Here is a 26042-nt window from a genome sequence, read left to right as displayed (position 1 = left end):
TTCACCCTAGGTGAGCTCACGGGGCTCAAACCGGAGTGTTGCTAACACTGGCCCTAGCAAGAGCAGTGCTTCGCAGAATCTACCACCGGATCGGAAACGCGACCCACTGAGAAGATCCGGCGAGAAACTTAATGGGCTGTGTCTATGGGTTAATTCGCTCGTCGAGCCCTTCATCGCGAGAGACGGGTTCGACGAGTACGGTGACCGGTGCTTGTGGTAACTAAAAGCACCGTTAATGGATCGGGAGGATCCGTGATGAAGTGTTATGGGCTACGTCGACTGTTTATCATTCGGTCTACAGGATCGGGTATGTAGTTTCCAGCGGCCGCGACAAGAGGGTTCTCATGTCGTGCCGCCTTCTCAAAATGGCGCAATAGAACACAAGCGCAGAACTATGTTTCTAAGCAGTGCCAGATCGATACTGCTCGGATGATGAGTAGTGATATTATAGGGGAAATGAGTCGGAATTGGGTGAGCGCTATGGTACACCCTGCTAGATATTAAGTTCTTTATCATGAACGCATAAACTTGAAAGCGGACTTAGTTATGAACAAAATCGATTCTATTATAGTTATAGCAACGCCTGCCCACAAAATGTTAAGTATCTATTTATTAGTACCTATTTAATGAAAGACTTAAATAATTTAAAAGTTTAAGTATTACAAAGTATCGTTCCAGAAGTTCAGCCCGTTTATTGATCGTACAAGTATACGAATTATTTATCTATCTAATTAAATACCTATTATGTATGAATGGAATCTAACACCACTGTTTAATTACAACAAATCGGGTTGTCTGCTACCGATAGTGACAAAATATTGAGTGTATTTAGTTATTATCGGCAATTATGTCGGGAAGAAATTAAAATTCGAAAAGTATAATTTATTCGGATTCCTGTTTCGGAAAACGAAGTGCTGGTACCATATCGGTGCTAGAGCTGGTATAAAATTAATGAAAATTATCTATTTTTCTTTGTTTATCGTCTACTGTATTTTAATGTGCAACGCAATGTAACACTACAAGCTAAAGCGTGGGGTCATCGTAACAGATATACTAACACGTTAGTCAACATACCGTCAGAAATCCAACGATTACACAATTAAATAAAGTTTTGATATGCAGAAATGATTACGTTGGGATTCTTACGTGAACGTAATTTTATAGAATTGTTGGAAAAATCCTACTGACCCTTCTAAATTCAAAACTTATTTTATGATCAATTCTCGGAGTATAGGGTACCAGAATTGGCGAGTGACTGAACAGCTATTCCTCCAGAAGCCGTGTTTTTGGTCGCTCAACAAGGCTGCAAAAGGGAACTTGCCGATCTCTCACCACTGCGCAAGCTCGATAGCAGTTTGGGCTATAGTGCGAAAGGGAAGGCTGACCTAACTTTTCGCCTCGAACTATACTATGGATGACGGAAGAGTGGCTCCTGGCCACCGAACATTTCCTGGTGTGTTAGCTCTCTGTCGGAGATCTGCCTCATACAGTATGCGTTCAGGCGGAAGCTCCGGCTCCTGGACGTCCCTAAGTCCAGTGGGTCCCGTTGTGGTTTTGATAACACGCGCTCCTGAGTTAACACTTACGCTATCGCGTTTGTATCGCCTCTCATAAAGCAGTAACAGACTTCCGTCTTCGTGGAAGAACGCTTATGTTCACCCTATCCCGAAGGAGGGTGAGATGAAGCGAATAATAAATAGGTAAGCAACTCCTGAAGTATCTTGAAGATAGCGAACTGATCAGTGACAGGCAGTATGGTTTCCGTCACGGTCGCTTAGCCGGCGATCTTCTTGTTTACCTTATTCACAGGTAGGCTGACTTTAGAAAGCAAGAGCGAGGCTGTCGCTGTGCGCCTCGATATTGTAAAAGCTTTCGACAGGGTCTGAGGGCCTGACGTGGGGCTCTTCTGTCGAAGTTACCAGCTTACGGGATCCTCGAGGGATGCCGCAAGTGGATCGCTAGGTTTTTGGATAAACTGTGCATCGGAGAGTTGTTGCTCCGACACCATGATTATTAATACTGGTGTTCCTTAAGGTTCGGTTCTCTCCCCCACGCTATTCATACTGTATGTTTATTACATGGTATCTATTGATGGCATACATTGTTATGCAGATGACAGCACGAGGGATGCGCGATATATTGACCAACAGAGTCCACCTCGAAGTTTGGTGCAGAAAAACGATCAAAACTTGTGTTTGAAGTGGAGAAATTTCTGAGGCGGTTCTCAGAGTGGGATGAATTAAATTTAGTTTGACTCATCCCATTAATAACACAGATGCGTGTGCAATGCAAAGAAGAACCCTATTGTCATTGCGCCGCAATTTCAAAGAGTATTCCAGCAACCTTCCTCTTGTATTGGAATACTTGGGGTCCGCGTTTCGAGCGATGTTCAATATCGAAATTAGTTGGAAGGCAACACCAAGTTAGTCTTAAATGCTAGGTGTCGCCAAAAGAGCGAATCATCAGCAATCTCAACCCCGGAATTGCTGACGTCCGACAGTAACCACTCACCATCACGTGGGTATTATCGCTTAGAAAGCCTTCGAATTTCTAAAGCTTCTAGAAACTAGAAAAAAATACATTTTACGACGAAACGTAGTCATACCTATTTTCTTGCTACTTACATACGTAATCATTATTACATATTATATTACATTACATTCTGTAAAGTAAAAGTAAAATGTTCTTGAAATAAATACAAGTCGCTAATGTTACCGTCTATTTTATCCATTGTTTTTAATTCGTTTCGGATGCTTAATATGCAAAAAACTATAATAAGACAAAGCACAAACAGTCAAGGCTACAACAGTACTGTAGTTATTATGACGTCTATTTCATACAATTGCGCGCATCACACAATAAATTGACACTGTAAGTATTATTATTATTATCACACGAGAGCGAACACAGCTAAACGTGAATGTCTGAGAGTGTAGGAAACGTTTTAGATTAGACCATCATATTCGCGGTTTTAAATCACGTGAATTCACTGTGTTTATAGGAGCCATAGCTTCCGAAGCAAACAATTTTTATTCCTTGATTTACAGGATTAAGAGATAAAAAGTATTAAAAAGTGTGATTTATAAAACAAGTGATTGTTGGTAATTCTGTGCAGAACTTGCATTAGAGCATATTATTCAAACATCCATACTTTTTTGATATTTTAGGCTAGGTTTTACTAAGCCGGGCTTGTAAATTAATTAATCGTTATTGAAAAAAAAACAATTTCCTTAACCATGCTTAATTTTATTTAACCATTAAATTTGTACAAGAAAATATATTTCGATACTGGCATAAGTAAGTAATTCTGGTTTATACTCGTAAGTATTAAACGTATTCATCGATATTTTTTTATTTTATTTTTTTTTCGGGTAGAGTGCCGAACCTCCTACGAGGTCCCCGCGCAAAAGGGGCGCGCGGGGTATGTGAGACTCAACGATCTGCATGGTGTTGTGAGCAGACCGCGAGCCCAAGGATTTTAGGGCCCACCCACTAAACGACTCCCCTGCACTCTTACACCTGACGTCCGATCCCCTCCGAGGTCAGAACCCGGATGAGGTAGGGGGGGGCTACCGCGGTCAACACTACAACCAGATGGCGCAGCTCACCCCAAGGACGCCCAGTCGACGGAGCCTTCGAGGCGAATCGAAGGCTCTGAAACGTCGGCCGTCTCGGTACGGCAGCCCGTCGGGCCGCCCAGACGGTGCCGCTGGTGTCCCGGAATACCCCGCTGGACCAGAACCAGCCTGCCGGGTCGGGACGCGATACACCGTCGACCGGTCGCTCTATTTACTCCACGGCAGCGCGCTAGAGTGCTGGTAGCGCGCCGCGCGGCCTCACCCCCTTAGGTCGCCCCTTGACCTTCACCGGGGGGAGGCCGCTACCTACAGGGGCCGGGACGTATGGGCGTATTCCCGCCTCCGGCCCCCGGCTCGACGGCGACGGATTGGTGCGAAAAAGGAAGAGCTCTCCCTCTCTCGCTCCGCCGCCTCCTTCTGCGAGATGGTGGACTCGCAGAAGTCGAGCATCGCCTTCCAGGACGCGTCACTGCAGAGCATCGTAGCCACGACGCGCGGCAGCGAGAGGTCCTCTCCAATGACCGCGACAAGGGCGGCGCGTTGGATATTTTATTTTTATTTTTTAGCTCTTTTTATTATTAAAACCGCCTTTAAAAAAATTAAATTTAGAAGTTAAAAAACGTAATTAAAAAATTATAAGATAGATATGTGTAGGTAGAGACTAGAATAAGATAAAAAATAATAAGAGATATAAAAGTAGTTAAATAGGTAGAGAAAATAGTTCAGAACCTTTACTTATTTTTTGTATTGATTTTTTTTAGTTTTGCCGGGATCGCGACTACTTCGCTACCGAAGTTGTGTATTTTGTTTTATATTCTTATTTTAGTGTTTGTTCAGGTTTAAATATGTAATAACGGTGGTTTATTAACTGTTCAGTATCTGTGAAAGTGCACAAATGTGAGAACATGAAATAAAGCCGCTGGACTTAGCTTTTAGGGGTTTTCCAAAAAATCAGCTAAAAATTTCACAGTAAATAATAATCATTTTACTGAGACTTAATTTCATCTCGTCTCATCTCTTCTTATTTGTTTTTTTTATGCTTAGATGGGTAGACGAGCTCTGGTGTTATGTGGTTATTGGAGCCCATAGACATCAACAACGTAAATAATATAAATATTTTTTTTAATAAATTTTCATTATGGAAGTCGTTCGTGAACATTTATATACGTATTTCATTAGAAATTGATACGTGCCTGCGGGATTTCCGACACACGAAAATCCGACAGTCGCATCGCTTGATCTTATTTCTTACATATTTTTTGTTGCAAATAAAATAATATACGGTAATAATAAAATCATAAAAAATATGTCAGGACATTCTTCAGTCAGTTATTGGTTTATTGAACTTTATACGAAAATGTACTAATTAGTAAGCTGAAGTCGCAATGGGCTGGCCATATTAGCCGGACAACCGATAACCGTTGGGGTAAACGAGTTCTTGAGTGGAGACCCGAATTAGAAAACGCAGTCTAGGACGCCCTCAGGCTCGGTGGAGTGATGATCTGTGCAGAGTGGCTGGCAGGAGCTGGATGAGAGAAGCTGAGAATCGTGCTCAGTGGTGAGCAATTGAAGAGGCCTATGTCCAGCAGTGGACTGCTATAGGCTGATGATAATAATGATGATGAAAATGAATGAAATGTAGTGGTTTTAAGTGAAATTGTAATCTATTTGGATTAAATAGTTTTAGGTTAATTAAAGAGTACCTCAATTCTCTTCCAAAGTTTGGAAAAGCCGGCATCACAGTCGTACTTTCATGAACTGCATTGCGGTACGATAGAAGGAACAGTTGGATGTATTTATCACAATCCCTTTGCCTATTCTCCACAACTTTCAGATATCTCTTCATTGTTTGATTAAAACTTTCCACCATTCTACCATTGCGGGTGTTAAGACATAATTCTAGTTTTGCGAATACCCAAGACTCTGCAAGTCTCTCGAAATAGCTGGGACTCGAAAATCTTTTCATGGTCAATGTGTATTTCTCGGTGTACTCCAACTTTATCGCTTTATCGGCGACCGTCGTGGCTTTTTGAGTAGGAATGACGAAGATTTTAGGCCACTTTGTGAAGTAATCCATCACTACCATGAAGTATGGGTTTCCACTTTCACTCGTATCACTTTCTTGGAACGGTCCGGTGGCGTCCAGTGCGATTCTTTCCCACGGAGCTCCAACGTTGTACAATTTCAGCGTACTTTTGCTACGTGTGTGGGGACCCTTAACTACAGCACAACTGGTACATTTACGACACCAGTCTTCAACATCATCGCGGCAATGGATGCAGTAAAATTTCTCCCGAAATTTCAAAAGCGTCTTTTTTACCCTCAAATTCCCGCCCACCCGAGAATCATGTATAGTATAGCTGTAGGACATCTGGTACCTTTAACTTTGGGACTATAATTTACAAATGATATTTGTCTCCCTGGGTATATTCCCGTCTTCGACACAAAACTCCTTCTTGGGTGACCAAGCTGTCCCACTGTACCCAATAACTTTTTGTACTTGAGTTCATACTCGCTACATTACTTCACTTCGGCTTAGGTGCACTACTTTTATGCCACTCGAGGATAGGTTTGATTTCCACATTATTTTCCTGAGCTTGCAAGGTATCCTTCCATTCAGCGCTAAGATCCGTTTTCAGCATCCGCACGGGCATAGGGTTTTTAGCCTCCTGTCTAGCGTAGTGCTTACCGTTCTTAATGCAAGGACTTGTAGATATTGAGTCTGCGTTACCGCGAGATCTTCCACTGCGATGTCCAATAACAAAGTTGAACTCCTGTAGTAGTTAAATCCATCTTGCTACTTGACCTTCTGGGTTCTTAAGTTGTAGAAGCCACTTCAATGCGGCATAGTCAGTCCGCAGGTAGAATTTTCGTCCTAACAAGTATTTACATTACATTAGACTTTACTACGGCCAGTAGCCTCCTTCTTGTTACGCAGTAGTTTCTTTCCAGTTTGGATAACTATTTGCTGAAATAAGCTATCACCACCTCTTGATTTGCTTTTTGTTGAGTCAATACGCCGCCTATTCTAGTGTTATTTGTGTCTGTGTCAACTATGAAGTCATTTTCTGTGTTAGGATAACCCAAAATAGGCGTATTGCACAGAAAATTCTTCAGTTTCCGGAATGCGCTGTCACAACTCTCGTTCCAACAAAAATGTCGTTTCTCCTCGGCGAGCTTATGTAAAGGCTTAGCTACATCCGCACAATTCTTGACAAACCGTCGATAGTACGAGCACAAGCCCAGAATCGCTCTGACTTGTGTCTTGTCCGTCGAAACTGGCCAATCTTTAACGGCTTCAACTTTTTGTGATTCTGTTTCTACACCTTGTTCCGAAACCACGTGACCCAAGAAGCTCATTTGCCGCTTGAAAACTGATCATTTCTTCGGACTTAACTTGAGATTATCCCTTCGAATTTTCATGGGCACTCGTTCTAGATTTTGGAGGTGCTGGTCAAATGTGCGGCCCAGGTTATAATGTCGTCCAAATAAACTAGACAGGTGTCTCCAATCAACCCAGCGAGTACTAACTCCATCAACCTTTCTAAAGTCGCAGCAGCGTTGCATAATCCGAACGGCATAATTTTAAATTGCCAGAGAGCTTTGCTTGTAGAGAATGCAGTTTTCTTTTTATCTCTGTGGTCGATTTCTAACTGCCGGTAGCCACTCTTCAAGTCCAGGGTAATAAATCACGTCATTCCCGTGGGAGTGTCCAATGTGTCGTCAATTTTAAGTAGTGGATAGCTGTCCTTCTACGCGATGTCGTTTAATCGACGACAGTCCATACAGAAGCGCGCATTGCCGACCTTCTTCCTGTGTTTTCATGAAGTCCAAGTCCAGAATACAGTTGTCAACAATATCGACTACGATAATACTGTGCTGATAAACTTCATTCTGGAGTTTCAGCTCCACCTTCTTAATAATAACGGTCCAAGAACTCTTTCATTTCCGTTCCTCCTGTAGACGAGCCTGCTTCTCTTGGCGCCGGGACTGTTCCTCCAGTCTGCGAACCAGCCCCTCTTTCTGGCGACGAGCCTGTTCCTGTTGGCGACGAGCTAGTTCCTCTTGGTGACGATCCTGCTCCATTGTTGGTCCTCCCAGGTAGGGCGAGCAACAAGCCTATACTCAATGTACAATGATGGAATCATCGTCGGCCCTGTCCCGATGACGCGGTGCAGTTCACAGCTTTTTTAATTTTTTTATTGCTTAGATGGGGACAAGCTCACAGCCCACCTGGTGTTAAGTGGTTACTGGAGCCCATAGACATCTACAACGTAAATGCGCCACCCACCTTGAGATATAAGTACTATGGTCTCAGTATAGTTACAACGGCTGCCCCACCCTTCAAGCCGAAACTCATTACTGCTTCACGGCAGAAATAGGCAGGGTGGTGGTACCTACCCGCACGAACTCACAAGAGGTCCTACCACCAGTTATTACGCAAATTATAATTTTGCAGATCTGATTTTTATTACACGATGTTATTCCTTCACCGTGGAAGTCAATCGTGAACATTTTTTGAGTACGTATTTCATTAGAAAAATTGGTACCCGCCTGAGATTCGAACACCGGTGCATCGCTCAACACGAATGCACCGGACGTCTTATCCTTTAGGCCACGACGACTTCTGAAGTAGTTCTGTTAGTACTTGCGTCAGTCGGAAACTAAGAGATGCCCGCGGTTACGATTCACCCTATTTACATGAACTAGGCCTACCGATTCTATCAGCAGCCGGGTCCGCCAGTCAGCAAGACTAGCTCAAGATTGGAAAAAAAACTAGTATCATTTGAATGAATGATTTGATGGATCATAGTCTTGAAGTAGATTGAAGACGAGATATGAAGAACAAAAAATAATTTTTCGTTAATCATTCATTCGTCATCGGATAGCACCTAACAAAAACACTTCAAGATTATTCCCACAGTAGGACGTACTGTTGGCGATATATTTTCTGCCGTTACTTTAGAACTAAAAACCTTCCGCATAAATATTGGAGATTGACGTGGTCTTGATACGGCTGTAACGACTGTAAGGCTCTACGACTGGGATATATGTACGTACAATACCTTACTAGCCAAAATCGAACACTGTTTGCTTTTTATTTCTTGATTTTTTTATGATTGATGGTTTACTGGTGGCCCGGAGGCCCGGAGGCCTTTCCAGTTTCACAAGGACAGGTGGGCGAGCAAGGGCTCAGCCAGAAGGGGCGAGATTTGCTAACAGCTACCCGAGCGCCTCCAAGGAAGATCTAACGACTCAAGAGTAGTTGTTTCGCGAATGAATTTACTACCGGATCGGAATCGCGACCCGCTGAGAAGATCCGGCGAGAAACTCAACGGGCTGATGGTTAGGTTAAGTAGCCTGTCGAACTCTTTGCCGGGTTCGACGAGTACGGCTACCGGGATCTCTACTCCTACTGTTAGAGCGGAAGGCGTCTAATGCAAGGGTTATTGGATCAGATGGATCCGTAAAGGCGTGTCTAAGGCGACAAAGGTGATTGGCTCCTGCGTGATCTGGATATTCCTTGATCTATCCGCTCTTCAAATATACTTATTGGGAACTTTAACCGCTATGACCACGATTGATGTTCTCAGGGCCAACGTCAGGTTTCTAAATTAGAAGAAAAGCGGGATGTGTATGAGAATTTGAATAATGAGTTTTAATTTTTGACCTAGTGAACGAATTGTCAATGAAAACCTTATAACCTGACCTGAATTCGGTACTTTGAACTGTTGAAGGTGGACTACGCCGCTTAATTAATGATGGGCCTTCAAGAAGCTGAGAAATATACTTAATTATATATTTCGTTAAATTTCATTTATATATTTGAATTGTAAAAATAATCTAGATGCTGACAATTGTAAAGGCAAGTGCGGAAATTAACTTAGCACCTTGTACATATCATGGCTATAAAAAAGTGTATGTACTATTAAATCGTAGACAAGTTCCAAGATAGTAAAGGTGAACGAAAAATCTGAAGATGGTAAATGATAAATAAATAAGTATTTATTATATACATATATGTACTTCAAGCAGGTATTAAAAGTGTGGAAAGCATAAAATAGTGGATACAACCATGGAATAATAATATATTATCAATTCACAGTTTTTAAAAAAAATCTTACCGCTACAAAAAATTACAAAAAACAAATCTGATGCTTAAAATGTAAATGTATAGATCTGTACAAAAATATACAAAAAATAGCATTTGAATACAATGAAAAATCAACATCAAGATATTTTACGGAGATACGTAAGACAATACTTTTAAATTGTAGTTTCGTTCAGAATGCAATTTTACCCTTATACAATATGTACATACATTGCAATAAATAATGGCTTAGTAAAGCATAGAGAACAAACATGTACATGCTACCATTTTGAATGTCATGTTATGCATCTCTGTACTTAAGATTTCCGGTATAGTAGAAATATATGTAATGTATTTATACCTATAGATACGTGAGGTTTTCCTCGTTTGGCTTTACCTCGTTTTGAAATCAATCTATTAAATGTAATTGAATGATGCGTTTTGAGATTTCTAAATAAAATACAAAATATCTGTAAAAACAAAAGTAAAAAATATTAAACACCTATCTGTAGTTATGAGTGATGGATTTACGCCTAGGCCCGTGAGGCCCGGACCTAAGGCGGCAAGATTTGAGGGGCGGAAAAAATTTTTAAATGCCAAAATTTCAGAGACGAAAAATGTAAAGACCTTTGAAAATGAGTTGAGCTTAATTGTTAAAAAAAAAATGACAAAGTTATTTTAAATATAAAATAAAAGTATTGGATCAAAATTAATAAAATTTATTCTAACATTAAGGGCGTCGCGATGAACGGTGTCTAGAGCGGCATCAAGCGTAAATCCATCACTAGTAGGTATAAGAAAGATATCTGTGTTCTTTTGTTGGTATAAATTGCATCACAGAAACTCTGCGCGGTTTTATATACAAGTTACTTTAATTCAAAAATAAATATAACATATTTAAAATGATAATGATCACCAAAGCATGAATGTTTCACGGCCAGAACACACAGCACGATGATTTCCGTGCGACCTGAACGGAAATACATATTGCCATTTTGTTTTTAGACGTTTTACACACTTTTATTACTACTACTTTAAAATTTTACATCGTCGTATAATTAAGATAAAAAAAAATCTGATTCGAAGGACGGGGCAGTCCAATGAAATAAATTTAATCATAAAAAGCAATACCTAAGACACACGGTATACTCGTACCGATTGATACTGTGGTACAAAGATACAAACCTTGGAAACATTACCCCCTTTTCTAAGTAAAGAATAATAAACACGTTTATTGGTGCAAATATTGGGGGTATGACGTATAACAAGTTCTCGAAAATCTTGCTTAAATTATAGTCATGATTTGCCTTGCGATTTTTGTGTACAAAATCTTAATATAAATTTGTTCGTGTTCAACTATCAAGGATTTTCGACAGCTGAATTTACCAATCTTAATATTTTTGAATGTTTCCTTCCACAGAATTTCGTTATACTATATTTATATTGTGTTATACAATATTTAATTTTTATTATTATTCAAAGGATCGCAGACAAATGGCAAAGGACAAAACTTTTAAAATTTTATTCTTTATATATTTGGCCCCCTAATGAGCCCGATGTCAATACTATTTTACACGGATGCCATTACTTAACACAAACCTACAATTTGTCACGAACCTACCTATTATCTACCTATATCTAATGCCGGCCACACACATGCGCGCAAATATTCGTACATTGTACGAATATTTGCATTCAAACATTCATTCGCAAACTTAGCGGCTGTGCAAATGGGTTCGGTACTCAATTTGCGAACCCGTTTGCGCTTCCTCCAACACTTGTTTACGAATGTCTCACGAATTTGTCCTCCTTTTTAATTCGTCAATAGAACATTGAAGAGCAAAAGAGTTTTGAATTCTTTCCCAGACATCATTACTGTGGGAGACTACGCGAAGGATCGCGGTTCGCGCGCTTTTATGTCTGTTAAAAAACCGACACAGCTTGGAAAACCACGAATGCAGCGAAAACTTTGCATAATCATTTGCAAATTTCGTCCTAGACTTGCGGGTTTGCGTATTCGTGCGAATGTGAGTGACCGGTTAAGAGGAAATGCCACCGTCGAGAAATGTGTTAAATGTTTAAAAAAAATGGTCACACAATCAGAAAAAGACAATTCCGTCCTGACTAAAAGACATGCCTAGGAAAAAAATTAAAAAAGGTCGACTTCGTATTCCTTCGTTACTTCTTACAAGACGAGTAATTTTCATAATAAAAACAATAATAAAGACTTTGGCCATAAATCTGTTTTATTATTATTTAATTTTACTCACAAAATGTATTTGCCGCGAATGTCATAAACGTCGTAGAAAACTGTCTCCGTTGAAAATGGGAAAAAATTCTATTATTTGTTTATTATTTACACTGAAGTTGTATGAAACCTATATAGGCCTATGATAATTTTATATTAATTACTTTGAAAAAAAATACAGATCTTTCATCTCAAAACATAGCAGAGAGCCTTTTAAAGTGTCTATTTACTGTAAGTTCTGTCATCCACATGGTATTTAATGACCATCTTTGTGTGAAAAGTGTTCGAAAGAACACCGAAGTATCTTATCGGTACTTTAATGTTTTATGAATTCAATGATATATTTACCACATACAATGTCCATGGGTAATTCCATGATAATTATTCCGGAAGCAGAACCATACTCTAGACCAGTGATTATCAAACTTATTTCTTTTACCGCCCCCTTTGAAAATCAATTATTTTTCAGCACCCCCTATTTTTATACACCCCTAAAACTATTACCTACACAAATAAAATATGAAAATGATTTTTACCTAAGTATTAGCAAATATACATGCCAGACAAAAATATTTCTTATTAATAATCCGTTCTTTATTAGAATCATTGACAATTACTTTAAGGAAATTTTTAAATTAAGGAAAAAAGATTTAGCAATTCCGTTATTATGTTTGCGTCTTTTCCTTCTCGAGTACGTACTTAGTGGTATTTCGAATAAAACTTCATCGTGGATTTTACGTTTTGCTATTTAACAAATAAGTTATATTTACATTTTCCTTTCAGAGCAGCAGGATCTATACAAGTCACAGAAAACTCTTTTATAACAAAATTAAAGACTTCGGGAAGGAGTTTAGTAGTGTTCTATGGATCTCAGACGGGTACTGCGGAAGAATTCGCTGGTCGACTTGCCAAAGAAGGCATGCGCTATAAAATGAAGGGTATGGTGGCTGATCCAGAAGAATGTGATATGGTATGTACAATATTATCTTTGCCTGTGAATATTGCTTCCAAGACGCGGCGCAGTATACCTAATTGGCACAGTAAAGTAAATGGGAATAATTCGTTTTTTTGAGATATTTACTTATACTGCTAAAAACACATGCGTAAATTAAGTAGGTACTTTTACTATGTTACTGTTTCGGTATAGTTTTACCTAATCACAATTTATTTAAATTAAATCCGGTTAATAAGTAATTAAGTGTTATATAACGTTTTCAATGATGTTTGTCGCAAATATTTTAAGTGTTTCCGTGTTACGTGTCTTTCCAATCTCTATTATCTATTGATTAAAGTAAATACAATTTAAATATCGACCCATATGATACACGGTACACGTGTTAAAGAAATACTCAAGTGCTACGTAGTTTTATGATGGGAAGACATATTGTTCTGACCCTGAACGAACAGATCATAGAGCGACAAATTTGTAGTTCAGGTTCCCGTCCGCCAATTATCGTAGATACGTGTTGAACTATTTCGAATTGTTGTTTTTAGGAAGAACTCACAAAGCTACAAGAAATTGAAAACTCCCTGGCTGTTTTCTGTATGGCAACATACGGTGAGGGAGACCCCACAGATAATTCAATGGAATTTTATGAATGGTTAAAAAATCAAGATCCAGATCTGACTGGCCTAAATTACGCAGTAAGTTTTGATAAGAATACATTAGATTAACTAACCACCGACCTCATTTCCTAAATATGCCGGACTATACCCTCGTTTCTTAAATAGTTGCTGGAGATGGTAGAGCAGATAAGATACACAATGCGGGTGTGATTTTATTTTCAATGTTACTATTTTATTATGTAGTTACATATTTATGTAGTAATAATATATTTACTTAGTAAGAATAATTGATTCATTCTCATAATTCCGGGGAAAAAAGTGGCGCCCCGGATGTACCCCGATTTGAAGGGATGAACAAACTATTAGGCATATAAAAAAACATGATTCTCCCGATCAAGGTTTTAACACGATAATAAGTACTATTTATGAAAAATATATAAAGCATGAAAAAATTGGCGTTGAAAAAACAATGCCGGAATTGCCCGCACTGACCTTAACTCAGCACTCACACATATGTATCTAATACGTCTTATTACTATATAGTTTACCTACACAATAATGTTATACGTTTTTAACGCACTCTTAGCACATATTGGACACAGTAAATGTACGTAATAAGCCACATGTAATTCATGATGTTGTTAAAGTAGGCTAATGTTGTATTATGTTTGGTCAGCCATAATCGTAACAAAGTTATTACACGTCGCATTGCGTCGCGAGCTGCCACTTGATAATTTTATTTGGTTTGTATTTAAAATATTTCGTAGCCCGCATACTGCTACACCTGCGATCGTTAATTTATTACTCACATTAGGTAACGAACACGTACGCGCGCATTACCGCTATACACATATAATATTTTGTATGTACTGGAGTTAGTAGTAAATTGCAAAACATGCTAAAATTACGATTACAAACTTGGCGTCCGATTACAAGCGACACTTGGTTTGAAATCCTATCTATGTACATTGTAAAGCAGATAATATTGGGAAAACCTCCAGGAAAAAAATTAACGTTTAAATTATTAAATTTGCATAATCACAAGGGTAATGGTATGGTATGTTGGCATGGTGCGGTAATGCCGTCATGTCTACTTATGTGCCAGGGTCTAAGAATGGACCACCTAATTTGCATTTTCATTAATTAAAAGTGGCCAGATTTGCGATCTATCTGGTGTGAGATTGAAGGCTTCATTGCATTGGAAGGCGGGGTGCTACTTGAAGCATGTTTGCTTCTCGGCACAAAAAGACAAAACCTTTCGTTTTACACGCGCATCGATTAAGAAAACCGTATTGTGTGACCTTTAAGTAATTATGGCTATTCACGAGCACGTGCATAATAATATACTAGTAGCTAACAATCAAGTCAAGTTTAAGTTTGTTTAGCTTGAAACACATTTTCTTTTATTAAGAAAACATTTGCTGTGTTACGTTTACATGTTTAATATAAATATAGTTACGGAATAGTTAACTTCAAAGTTCCTTTGCCTTGTCGCTAAAAACAATTTTCATTGACATTGTTTAAACGTCAACTGTCATTTTGAAAGAAACTAATTTTCAACAGAAAAAGGTTTCTTATTAGTTGTTTAATAATGTAATATCCCATGGAAGTATAATTTGATAAAACTTTAAAGTAGCACTTTAATAATTTATAAGATAATACTTTTATTTAAAAAAAGTTACGTAATACTTTTCATTCAAGGGAACATTGTTTTAAGCGTTAATGTGACCTTTAAATTTCGACAAGATATTTCATTTTTGTGATTCCAATAACTTTATTGATTATTAGAAAAATATTCTAGTCAAATACTTATAAGTAATAACAGTTTAAAAATTATAGTGGTTACCAAAATACAGATAACAAAATGAATTTAATTTTTAATACTTTACCTAAAGTTATTAATTATAGAAGGCAATTTGCATCTCCGTTGCTAAAATTGAAACACATGGTACGAAACTGTGATTTCGGTAATTGTTTAATTTATTGTTTTTAATAGCATAGCGACAATTAATTGCAGAGCATGTATCTGATCAAAACATACTTCAAATAAAATTCAAATTAAACATATTCCGCAGGCCCTAAGCTTCTAGCTCCTAGGGGTTAAGGATAACGTAGACGGTATTAACACGTGTTAGAGTTAAGATGATCTGAAATTGACTATATTCTATGGAAATTGTTCTGAGGGCAATTAGCAATGATTCAGTCATCTCCCATTTCATCATTGCATCATATGACACTGAGACAAAGCTTACTCTGTTTGCTTTGAACCAATTAGTTCCATTGTAGTATACAATATACATGAACAGTAATCACTACCATTATTAACATTAAAGACTTATTTATCTCTGTAAATAACTAGAAAAGAATCATAACACCTCTTTGAAATTCTCTGTATCTTCCACAGGTATTTGGGCTTGGTAATAAAACATATGAGCATTATAATGCAGTGGCCATTTATTTAGATAAAAGATTAGAAGAACTTGGAGCTACACGAGTATATGAATTGGGAATGGGTGATGATGATGCTAAGTGAGTATAGTTTTCTTGTACCTACAACAGCTACAAAAATTGACTACAGTGTCAAGACTAGCATTTGATCACCTCATTTGTTGTGTGACCCTGATTACTACATCATGAGATACAGGTTTAACGCTCACACAAAGCTATTGTTTTTGAAAACATTTTTAATATTTGTAGTCTGAATGTACTTAACACTTTGCTGACATTATCGGGAAATTATAAATTGTTTTAGCTTACTAATTTCATCATTCATTCTCATAAGTTCTCAACCCTGTTTGTCTACTTTCATGATATTTGGAAGATAGTATGTAAATAAACACATTATTTTAATTGTATTTGTACATCAGCTGTATATTTATTTACATTTTATTTGTTGATGTGTGAACATGTGTATCTTATTGTTACCTCAGTAATACAACAACAGAATAAAAAAAATACTAAAGTGCTATTGCTGGTCACTGAGTCATAATAGCTCATGACACCATTGTGGTGTGGCCGGCAGTTGGCCATTACTTTACGAACGACACCACTATGGTGTCACCAGAAGGCAAAATATTAATTTTCTTTCCTAATATGTCCTAATATATTTTTAAGACCCATACTTAGCACTTCCCTGGCAGCTTGTATTCTAATTTTCAACTCTTTAAACTGAATTTCTTTACTGCTTCACTGCAGAAATAGGCAGGGTAGTGGTACCAACCTCTGAAGGCTAGGGCTACGAAGATGCCTTACCACCAGCATCACTTTGATATTGAAGAGCTTACCAGGCTACTGCAATAGTTATTGATAGGCTTAACAAATGCCAAATAAGTAATTTTGGTATACATCCGAAACTCATAGCCAAGAGCTTCTCAATGTGGAATTTACTATTTAAGATACATCAAGCTAATCACCTATGTGTTCACATCGTTGTGTATAAGTTTTACAATCAAATAAATTTAAATATAGTAAGACTTATAAAAATTTTGCTACTACTCCAATATTATGCATTGATAATTTAGTAAAAATAGTTTTTATATCTCTATAGTATTGAAGATGACTTCATTACGTGGAAAGATAAATTTTGGCCAGCGGTATGTGAGAAATACAACATTGAAAGTGCAGGAGAAGAAGAACTCACGAGACAGTTCCGTCACGTGCTCCATCCACCTGATGAAGTTTCTCCTAACAGTGTGTTCACTGGTGAAATTGCTAAGCTACACTCGCTACAAGTTCAAAGACCGTAAGTTTTTTTATTGCCCTTGTAGGCAGCCCACATACGGCCCGCTTGATGGTGGGTGATTACTGTCACTCATAGACGTGCATATGCACGCATAGCAATGACATGCGCAGAGCCAAGCCGCTGCCTATTGTAAACTACTACATTTAAAAGTCTTCAATAATTATAATCCTTACTTATTTATTCAATCCTGGTTTAAATTAAAAAACTAAAAGGAGAACATTATTATTATTATTATGATTATTATATGGACCTTGTAGGCAGACGAGCATACGGCCCACTTGATGGTGAATGGTTACTGTCGCCTATGGACTTCAGCAATGCCAGGGGCAGAGCCAAGGCTCTGCCTACAGACTATTTTTAAAAATGATTTAAAAAAGAATATAATAAAGATTTTATAATTACATTTTCATTAAAAACACCATTTCTTTGTACAGCTGCTGAAAAAATTATGAAAGATAATTTTATCTGTATTCATATCGACAGTCAATTAAATTACGCTATTGTTTTGTTTTTCAGACCATATGATTCTAAAAATCCATTCTTGGCACAGATTACTGTCAACAGAGAACTACATCGTGGTGGTGACAGATCATGTTTGCATGTAGAATTAGACATATCTGATTCTAAAATGCGATATGAAGCTGGTAAGAACCTGGCACCTCTTTACTATGAAATAACATTAGATAATACATGAAAAATAGGCAAACAATACAATGGGCATTTTGATTTTTTAGGTGATCATGTAGCTGTGTATCCTATCAACGATATGGATTTAGTAGAGCGCTTGGGACAACTGACAAATGCCAATCTCGATGAAATATTTTCGCTTATCAACACTGACCAGGAAAGCAGCAAGAAACATCCATTCCCTTGTCCAACATCTTACAGAACTGCTCTCTCGCATTATGTAGAAATTACAGCATTACCGCGTACCCACATCCTCCGAGAGTTGGTTGAATATTGTTCTAATGAAGAAGTAAGTGTAAATTTATAATATCGTTATATTTTTATTTTAATACAACTGTATACTGTTTCAAATACTAGTGATAATTATAAAAAAATGGGCAACAAAAGTGTAAATACATGTGTATAAAATAAGTTCTGGTATTTCAGGAGCAACATTTTCTATAATAATATGGTTAACTTAAAATCAGCCTTCGTATTTCTTAGTCCTCTGTCGCGATTATTATTTTGTAACATTTAATATACTAAATATTTTTTCTCTGTGGACATTGACCTCATTGGCATCCTCCAAACAGTCAATTTATTTAAATCAATCTATTGACAATGTGCATGCACTCCGGTATTCAATAATACCAAGGTACAATGATTAAATCACCGATACGTATTATATAGATAATTGTATAGGTATTAAAAGTAATTACTGGGTATATGGGGTTAATTACATAATTTACTGGGTATTCCATACCCAGACGTATCTCTAATGTGAAAATGGAAAAAAAAATCATTTGTTAAGTTAAACAAGATATCCGTCGTTTCACAACAAATACAAGTTCATACATTATGTGCAGCCCCAAGAACGTGAATTACAAATATATGGATTGTGCTGTAGGAAATGTATCATATTAGGCATCTATAACGGTTTCCTTACACCTCATGTATGTAAAATGCGTGTCTACTAAATTTAAACAATAAATTAAAAAGCTCTATGTTAATGTTATCATTTGCTTCAGGATAAGAAGAAGCTGCTTCTGATGGCCACAAACACTCAAGAGGGAAAATCCCTGTATCAGTCGTTTGTAGTTGATGCTTGTAGAAATATTGTGCACATATTGGAAGACCTACCGTCATGTAAACCTCCCTTGGATCATATTTGTGAACTTTTGCCCCGGTTACAACCAAGATACTATTCGATTTCTTCTAGTCCTAAGGTATGTTTGGAAATCTCTATAAAGTTGTTTGTTCTTTAATTGATGTTCAATGTTAATCAAGAGCTTTAAACAATTTATTATAAATTTCTATCGAACTACATAGTTTAATCTTGACTTATTAAACATTAACTTAAATCTAAAAAACTTACTTGAGTACAACGATATGTTATCCACTGACAAACGGTCAAAATAGAAGTCTCTCTCTTTTTGTAATTACATAGTATCTCAATCCATAGAACTATGCTCTTGAATAAATATTATTTATTTTAATCTAAATTGTAATGTATTTCTAGCTTCATCCAGAGACGGTGCACATTACTGCGGTCGTCGTAAAGTACAAGACTCCGACCGGACGAATCAACAAAGGTGTCGCTACGACGTGGCTTGCTCAACATAAACCCGAGCCGGGGAAACCACTGCCTCGTGTCCCGGTTTATATAAGGAAATCTCAGTTCAGGTATTATCTATATATTAATATGTGAAGCAAAAACTTTGTACCCCGTTTTACGAATATTGCGCGGACGGAGGAGTATAACATTTCTCACACTTGTAGAGAATATAGAGGAGTGCACAATGCCAATATTTTTTTAAAATAATGCATAAAAGATACTTTAAATAAATAAAGAAAACATTACACACACTACCATGTATTTGACACAACACATACATAAAAAATTAACTCTTTGTTTACTGTCCATTGGGAAACTATTGTTATTGTTTACAGTCTGTGGTCGAATTGAAAATAGATTAATATTGTTTGTCTTTAATATTATTGATCTATAGTGCAGTTTTGGTGAATACTGTGATTATATTATCGAATTATAATAGTGTTTGACAATAGAACCATAATAATGTTTAAACTTATAATTTCAATGAATTATAGTCGAATTTCGACTACTGCGGGGCCACTAGTCTATACTAATATATAAATCTACAGTGGTTTTTACGGATATTTTTTTATTGCTTAAATGGGTAGACGAGCTCACAGCCCACTTGGTGTTAAGTGGTTACTGGAGCCCATAGACATCTACAACGTAAATGCGCCACCCACCTTGAGATATAAGTTCTAAGGTCTCAGTATAGTTACAATGGCTACCCCACCCTCACTCACTCAGTAGAGGACTCAGTAGAGGTCCTACCACCAGTAAAAATGTCCCATTATAACTCCTGAACCATGCATCCGATTGGCTTGAAACTTGGAATCCATGTAGAAAATACATATAGGCTAATATTTATATGAGTGTTTGAGTCCCTAATAATAATGACAATAAATAATAGTGTTAACTTTAAATGCCCAGCGAAGCGGGTGAGTACGGCTAGTGATTAATAATTTCAATTCTATTCAACTATTTCTCTTCTTATTTGGTGCATCGTATGAAACCATCCAGAAAACGATAGCTTTAGTTCGGGCGAGTGACATAGACTATTTATCCCGGAAAAACATCATCCCATATCCTTATATTATTTTTCGTAAAGAAAAGACACATTTCCTTGAGTACGTGGAAGTAACCGTAGGTAACAGCGATTATATTTGTAGATTAGTGTAAATATATTAAATTCTTGGTAAAATTTTTGAATAAATTATCTAAACATAAAATATTATTATTCAAGGTCGGTGACATTAGCATACATAATAATATATTTAAATTGTTATTAGATTCATTAATATTAACTGGTACTGCAGCTAATTTTTAATATTGTACCTAATTTTTTTTTTAAATCAATGTCTAATTTAACCGCTGTCTCGTCTCACCTTCACGATTGCCTCACCACTAACACGTACCCCCGTCTGTCCGGGGGTTTATTATCGTGGTGTCTATTTTGACTAAATACACGATATAATTTCTCAGTAACTTTAGTCGAAGCAGATTCATTTTTATTTTACCGACGCGTGAACGAACTCTCGTACCAGCTGACTTTGAGTATAAACATGAATGACGTCATGCACCTCGAGACATTCGGTTCCAGTCTCGACTGTATATAATACAAAGACAAATTATAATTGTTAGTACTAGATGCGCTACAAACCATTTAATAATATATCGACGCTTGAAAGGCAAACGTGACTAAGCGATAATAACTGCTTTGTACTTAAATGATAGGCAATAACCGTATTCGAAGCGCAAAAAATATATATTTCTAGTTCTATTATAATCATTTCAATCCTAAAGCTAGATTCGTTAAAATAGATTTTTTTTCAAGTATTTCAACTTTTTTTTATTTATTGCTTAGGTGGGTGGACGAGCTCACAGCCCACCTGGTGTTAAGTGGTTACTGGAGCCCATAGACATCTACAACGTAAATGCGCCACCCACCTTGAGATAAGTTCTAAGGTTTCAGTATAGTTACAACGGCTGCCCCACCTTTCAAACCGAAACGCATTACTGCTTCACGGCTGAAATAGGCAGGGTGGTGGTACCTGCTCGCGCGGACTCACAAGAGGTCCTACCACCAGTACACTTTAACTTAAATTTAACTTTAACTTTAAATTAGTCTACTGTAAAGTTCACGCATTGTCGCTTAGTCATGTTTGCCTTTCAATTGTCGATATGCATAATTCTGTTTCAAAGAAACTTGTAAAGAGAAAATAAGATTCATTCGTTTTAATGAAAATTTATTACGTTTATTAATTGTAGTTCTTTACCGTATTTAGTTGTGTTACTATGTTATAAACAACTTATATTTAACTGGTTCTCACCACGGTCTTTACTTTTGATGAGTTCCTGGTAGGTCTGCGTTGTTGCAAGCGTCTCAACCACGAGTTTACCTTGTAATGGATAAGATAGCGTTTGTAATATAGTTATTTAATATAGATAAACGCTAAATTCAATCTATTGACCGTATGAAGAAGAAAATACAGTTATAAATAATTTTAACAGTAATTGAATACTATGAGAACTAATATTAATCTCAATCTATGTATTAAATGAAAAAACAGCCAAAAATCGCTCATAATATACAAGTAATTATAAATAATACCTACACAAAAACGATTGAATTACGTTGGACACACACACACATACATTTATGTAGATGTTGCGTCATATTATTAGAAGGTAATTTATTTACGTAATTGTATATTCTGCTCGAGAGGCCGTAACCTGTTTTAGCTGATGTTTATTCGTATTTTAAAGTGACTTTGGTCAAGTTCAGTCTTGTCTTAAAAACTACCACAATAATGTTAGGAAGCGTCTAGAACAACTTAATGACGCATGCGGTTGACTGACCAGTTTTGTTGAGATTTTTTTATGTAGTAATACGCGGTGATCTCTCCGATTATACATTAAATCGGTGAATAAAATATCATTATTGTCCTAAATAATATAAGAATCCTATTTACGCATAGAGTATTATGACCACGAATGACCCATGCGGTCCATTCGCTGTACTGGACATCTATATTTTATTTTCCCACCTAAACTGTATGATTAGCATAACTACACTATACTACGTTCGATACGTTGTATATAGGGAAATAGTAATTAACATTTATATTTCCAATTCAATTTAACAGTTTATAGCATAATTTTATTGTATAGTGAACTTTCCGTATTTTTGATAAATCGAAGGTACGCATTGCATATAATTAGAAAGTAAATTAGACATTTTTGACTTAGTAGGATTATTAACACGGAAACTATATAGTTTGCCATAGCCTAAAGGATAAAGGGCCCGGAGTACTCGTATCGAGCGATCCGACTATATCGATTTTCAAATCCTGCAGGCAGGTATCGATTCTGATCAAATAGGTACTTAACAAATGCTAACGAATCACATCCAACATGAAGGAATAACATACTATAATAAAAATTATATCCGCAAAAATATATGACGCTTGAAAGGCAAACGTGTCTAGGCGACAATGCGTGAACTTTACAGTAGACTAATTTAAAGTTGAAATACCTGAAAACAAAATTTATTTTAACGAATTTAGCTGTAGTAGAATCTAGCTAGTAGCTGTAGGATTGAAATGATTTTAATAGACCTAGAAATATATTTTTTTTGCGCATCGAATATGGTTATTGCCTATCATTTATGTACAAAGCAGTTATTGTCGCTTAGTCACTTTTGCCTTTCAAGCATCGATATGTATAATTTACGTCATTACTGGTGGTAATGGGCGCCTTGTGAGCGCGCACGGGTAGGTACCACGAATCTGCTCTGCGGCAAAGCAGCAATGCGTTCCGGTTTAAAGGATGAGATAATCGTTACACTATGCAATTGAGGCTTAGATCTCATGTCTCAAAGCATGTCTTAAAGTCGTGATGCTTATGGGCTCCGGTAACCATTTAACACCAGGTGGAATGAGCTCCCCTCCACGGTGTTTCCCGAGCGCTATGACATGTCCTTCTTCAAACGAGGCTTGTGGAGAGTATTAAGCGGTAGGCAGCGGCTTGGCTCTGCCCCTGGCATTGCTGAAGCCCATGGGCGACGGTAACCACTCACCATCAGGTGGGCCGTATGCTCGTCTGCCTACAAGGGTAATAAAAACAAAAAGGTGGGCCGTGAGCTGGTTCACTCTTCTGTGGAATGCAAAAATCATTTTCATGTATTACATTATTAATCGTTTGTAGGCTTCCAATGCAGACCCAAACACCAATAATAATGGTGGGACCGGGGACTGGATTGGCGCCCTTCCGAGGTTTTCTTCAAGACCGCGCATTCGTCCGCGCCAGTGGGAAAGAAGTGGGCGAGAACATCCTTTACTTTGGATGCAGACATCGTGATGAGGATTACATCTACCAAGAGGTACTTATAACTTATGTTACATATGCACTTACACGGGTTAGTGGTATACTGTTTTGTACATGTAAAATCCGGACACGAGTAACTGTTACTAAACGCATGTAAAACACCCTTTTGTAAAAACAAATCGCCCGGCACATGTTGTGCGTCGATGTTATTATTAAAAATACATTTGAAGTGTTTGAACAATAACTGCTTAAGGCTTCAATGTAAAGTTTGACGAAGCCAAAATCGTGATAGAAATAAGACTAGAGTAAGACTAAGTATAAATTAATTGGGTGAATCTTGATACGAATGAGGTCGGAGGTGAGGCCAATCTGTTTGTAAACAGAGATGAATATAGACTTCAGTCTATGAATTATTGTGCGGACTCAAGGTAAATAGAAAGAGCAAGAAACTAGGGCATTAGGGGTCAACTGTATTGTGGTATATTAGAAGAGTTTAGTGAATCACTGGACCCGACCGTGTCTTTGTAGTTTTGTTTTTCTACCTAATCGCCTAGTAGCTTTAGGGCACAGATAACGGAAAAGATAGGGTTATCTGTGCTTTAAGGGCTCTTCCAGCTACGCTACAACTGGTAAGTGAGCTCACGGACTCATCATGAGATAATTTGCTAACACTAGCCCTAGCAAGAGCGATGCTTTGCGGAATCTACCACCGAATCGAAATCGTGACCCACTGAGAAGATCCGGCGAGAAACTCAGTGGGCTAATTATGTATCCGCTGCATTATATTACACGCTTAATCTACCAAACCTATAGTGATTTCTATTATTGTAATACCAAAGCCGTAATCGTTGACAGAATTATGTCGTTTTTATGAACGTTATCTTGAAGCAATTTGTCCTTAAACACATTAGGGAACGTACCCATACTACGTGACCAATTTTTTTAGTTTTTTCGACCTCTCCCTCCCCTCGATGATCACTCGTAGTATATGCCAAGACCCCCCCTCTCCCCTTTTAGTTTTCACGTAGTAATTCACAATTATGATTTTTAATCATTTCACAGGCAATTCTATTAATAATAGATGTTCTTCATTTTCAATAGTTTTCTATCTTTAGTTTTTAGATTTTCAATAGTAATAAAATATGTGCTTGCTAAACTAAGGAGACAAGATTGAATAATTCATGCGGAAATAAGTTCCACGAGTTCATTCGAACATGAAACTTTTCGCTATTGTTTCGTGTGAATTAAAATTTATAATGTTTTTCGAATAAATTAATTATAATTATTTTAACATTGGAGTACATTCATTTTATTTCATATTCGCGATTTATTTTTCATTGTATTTTTCTTGACAATTGTAACTAATTAATTTACAGCTTGTCATAATTAATAATGCTCGGATTTTATTATTATTAATCAAAACAAACTGTAGATATGTCAGATATGGTGATACACCATCAGATTCGGATTTTTCCTTTTTTTTAATGTATAGACTAGTGAATGAGCTCACGGCCCACCTGGTGTTAAGTGGTTACCGGATCGATCTCGTGGACATCACATTGTGAATGTTGCTCCCCACCTTTTGAGCCTAGTCACATGAGTTCGAAGTCTAATAATATTAGAATAACTGCGAATACTCGTGTTTTAGTTGGACGGTTAAACAATAACCTTGAATGAAAGACACTTTTGCGACAGACACCGATATTAGACTTTACAGAAAACCAAAGATAAATGGTTCATCCAAATTTTTACTCGGTATAATATTGTGGTATAATATTCATAACACAATATTTTATAATGAATTTTAGATAGATCGTCTTGATGATTTTAACACAGCATTTTTTTTAAATCTAAATAAGGTTAGTGAAGAATATCGTTCAATAGAGTACAGATATTGATTGAATTAATATTCTTTCTCCAGTTTAATCTCGTGTTTATTTTTGTCTTCGTATTATTACGGACGTTTAAAATACTTTTTACAGTTTTCGTGAGCATACACGACTAAGCTTTTATTTGTCATCTGTAGTTTAAGCTAACTACCGTCTAATTTTTAATACAACCAAATAATTTTCACTACAAACACCAAAGAAAATAAATACTTCATCAAATCACACAATCAAATTCATTTGTTTATTGGCCCTTAATAATTTCTTTGAAATTAAGTTATAACGCAATCGATCGAACGATTATATGAATAAGGAAATTTAATAGGAATTTATTTCTGTTTGATC

General features: G+C 37.1%; 1 protein-coding gene across 3 annotated transcripts in view; it reads left to right on the top strand.

Moving 5' to 3' along the window:
* Cpr (NADPH cytochrome P450 reductase) overlaps positions 1-26042 on the top strand; it is a 30558-nt gene that overhangs the window by 1018 nt on the left and 3498 nt on the right. Inside the window, 9 exon segments of one of the 3 annotated variants that reach the window (NM_001111364.1) lie at positions 12701-12887; positions 13412-13561; positions 15888-16012; positions 17031-17225; positions 17742-17869; positions 17960-18201; positions 18920-19117; positions 19411-19574; positions 23692-23866. In NM_001111364.1, coding sequence (NP_001104834.1) covers positions 12701-12887; positions 13412-13561; positions 15888-16012; positions 17031-17225; positions 17742-17869; positions 17960-18201; positions 18920-19117; positions 19411-19574; positions 23692-23866 — 1564 coding nt within the window. 3 annotated transcript variants of the gene reach the window in all.

Source organism: Bombyx mori, chromosome 10, assembly GCF_030269925.1.
Source record: "Bombyx mori chromosome 10, ASM3026992v2".
In the NCBI taxonomy this organism is placed as follows: Eukaryota; Metazoa; Arthropoda; class Insecta; order Lepidoptera; family Bombycidae; genus Bombyx; species Bombyx mori.
Note: the sequence above shows the minus strand (reverse complement) of the source record. Positions and strands in the feature narration are given on the sequence as shown.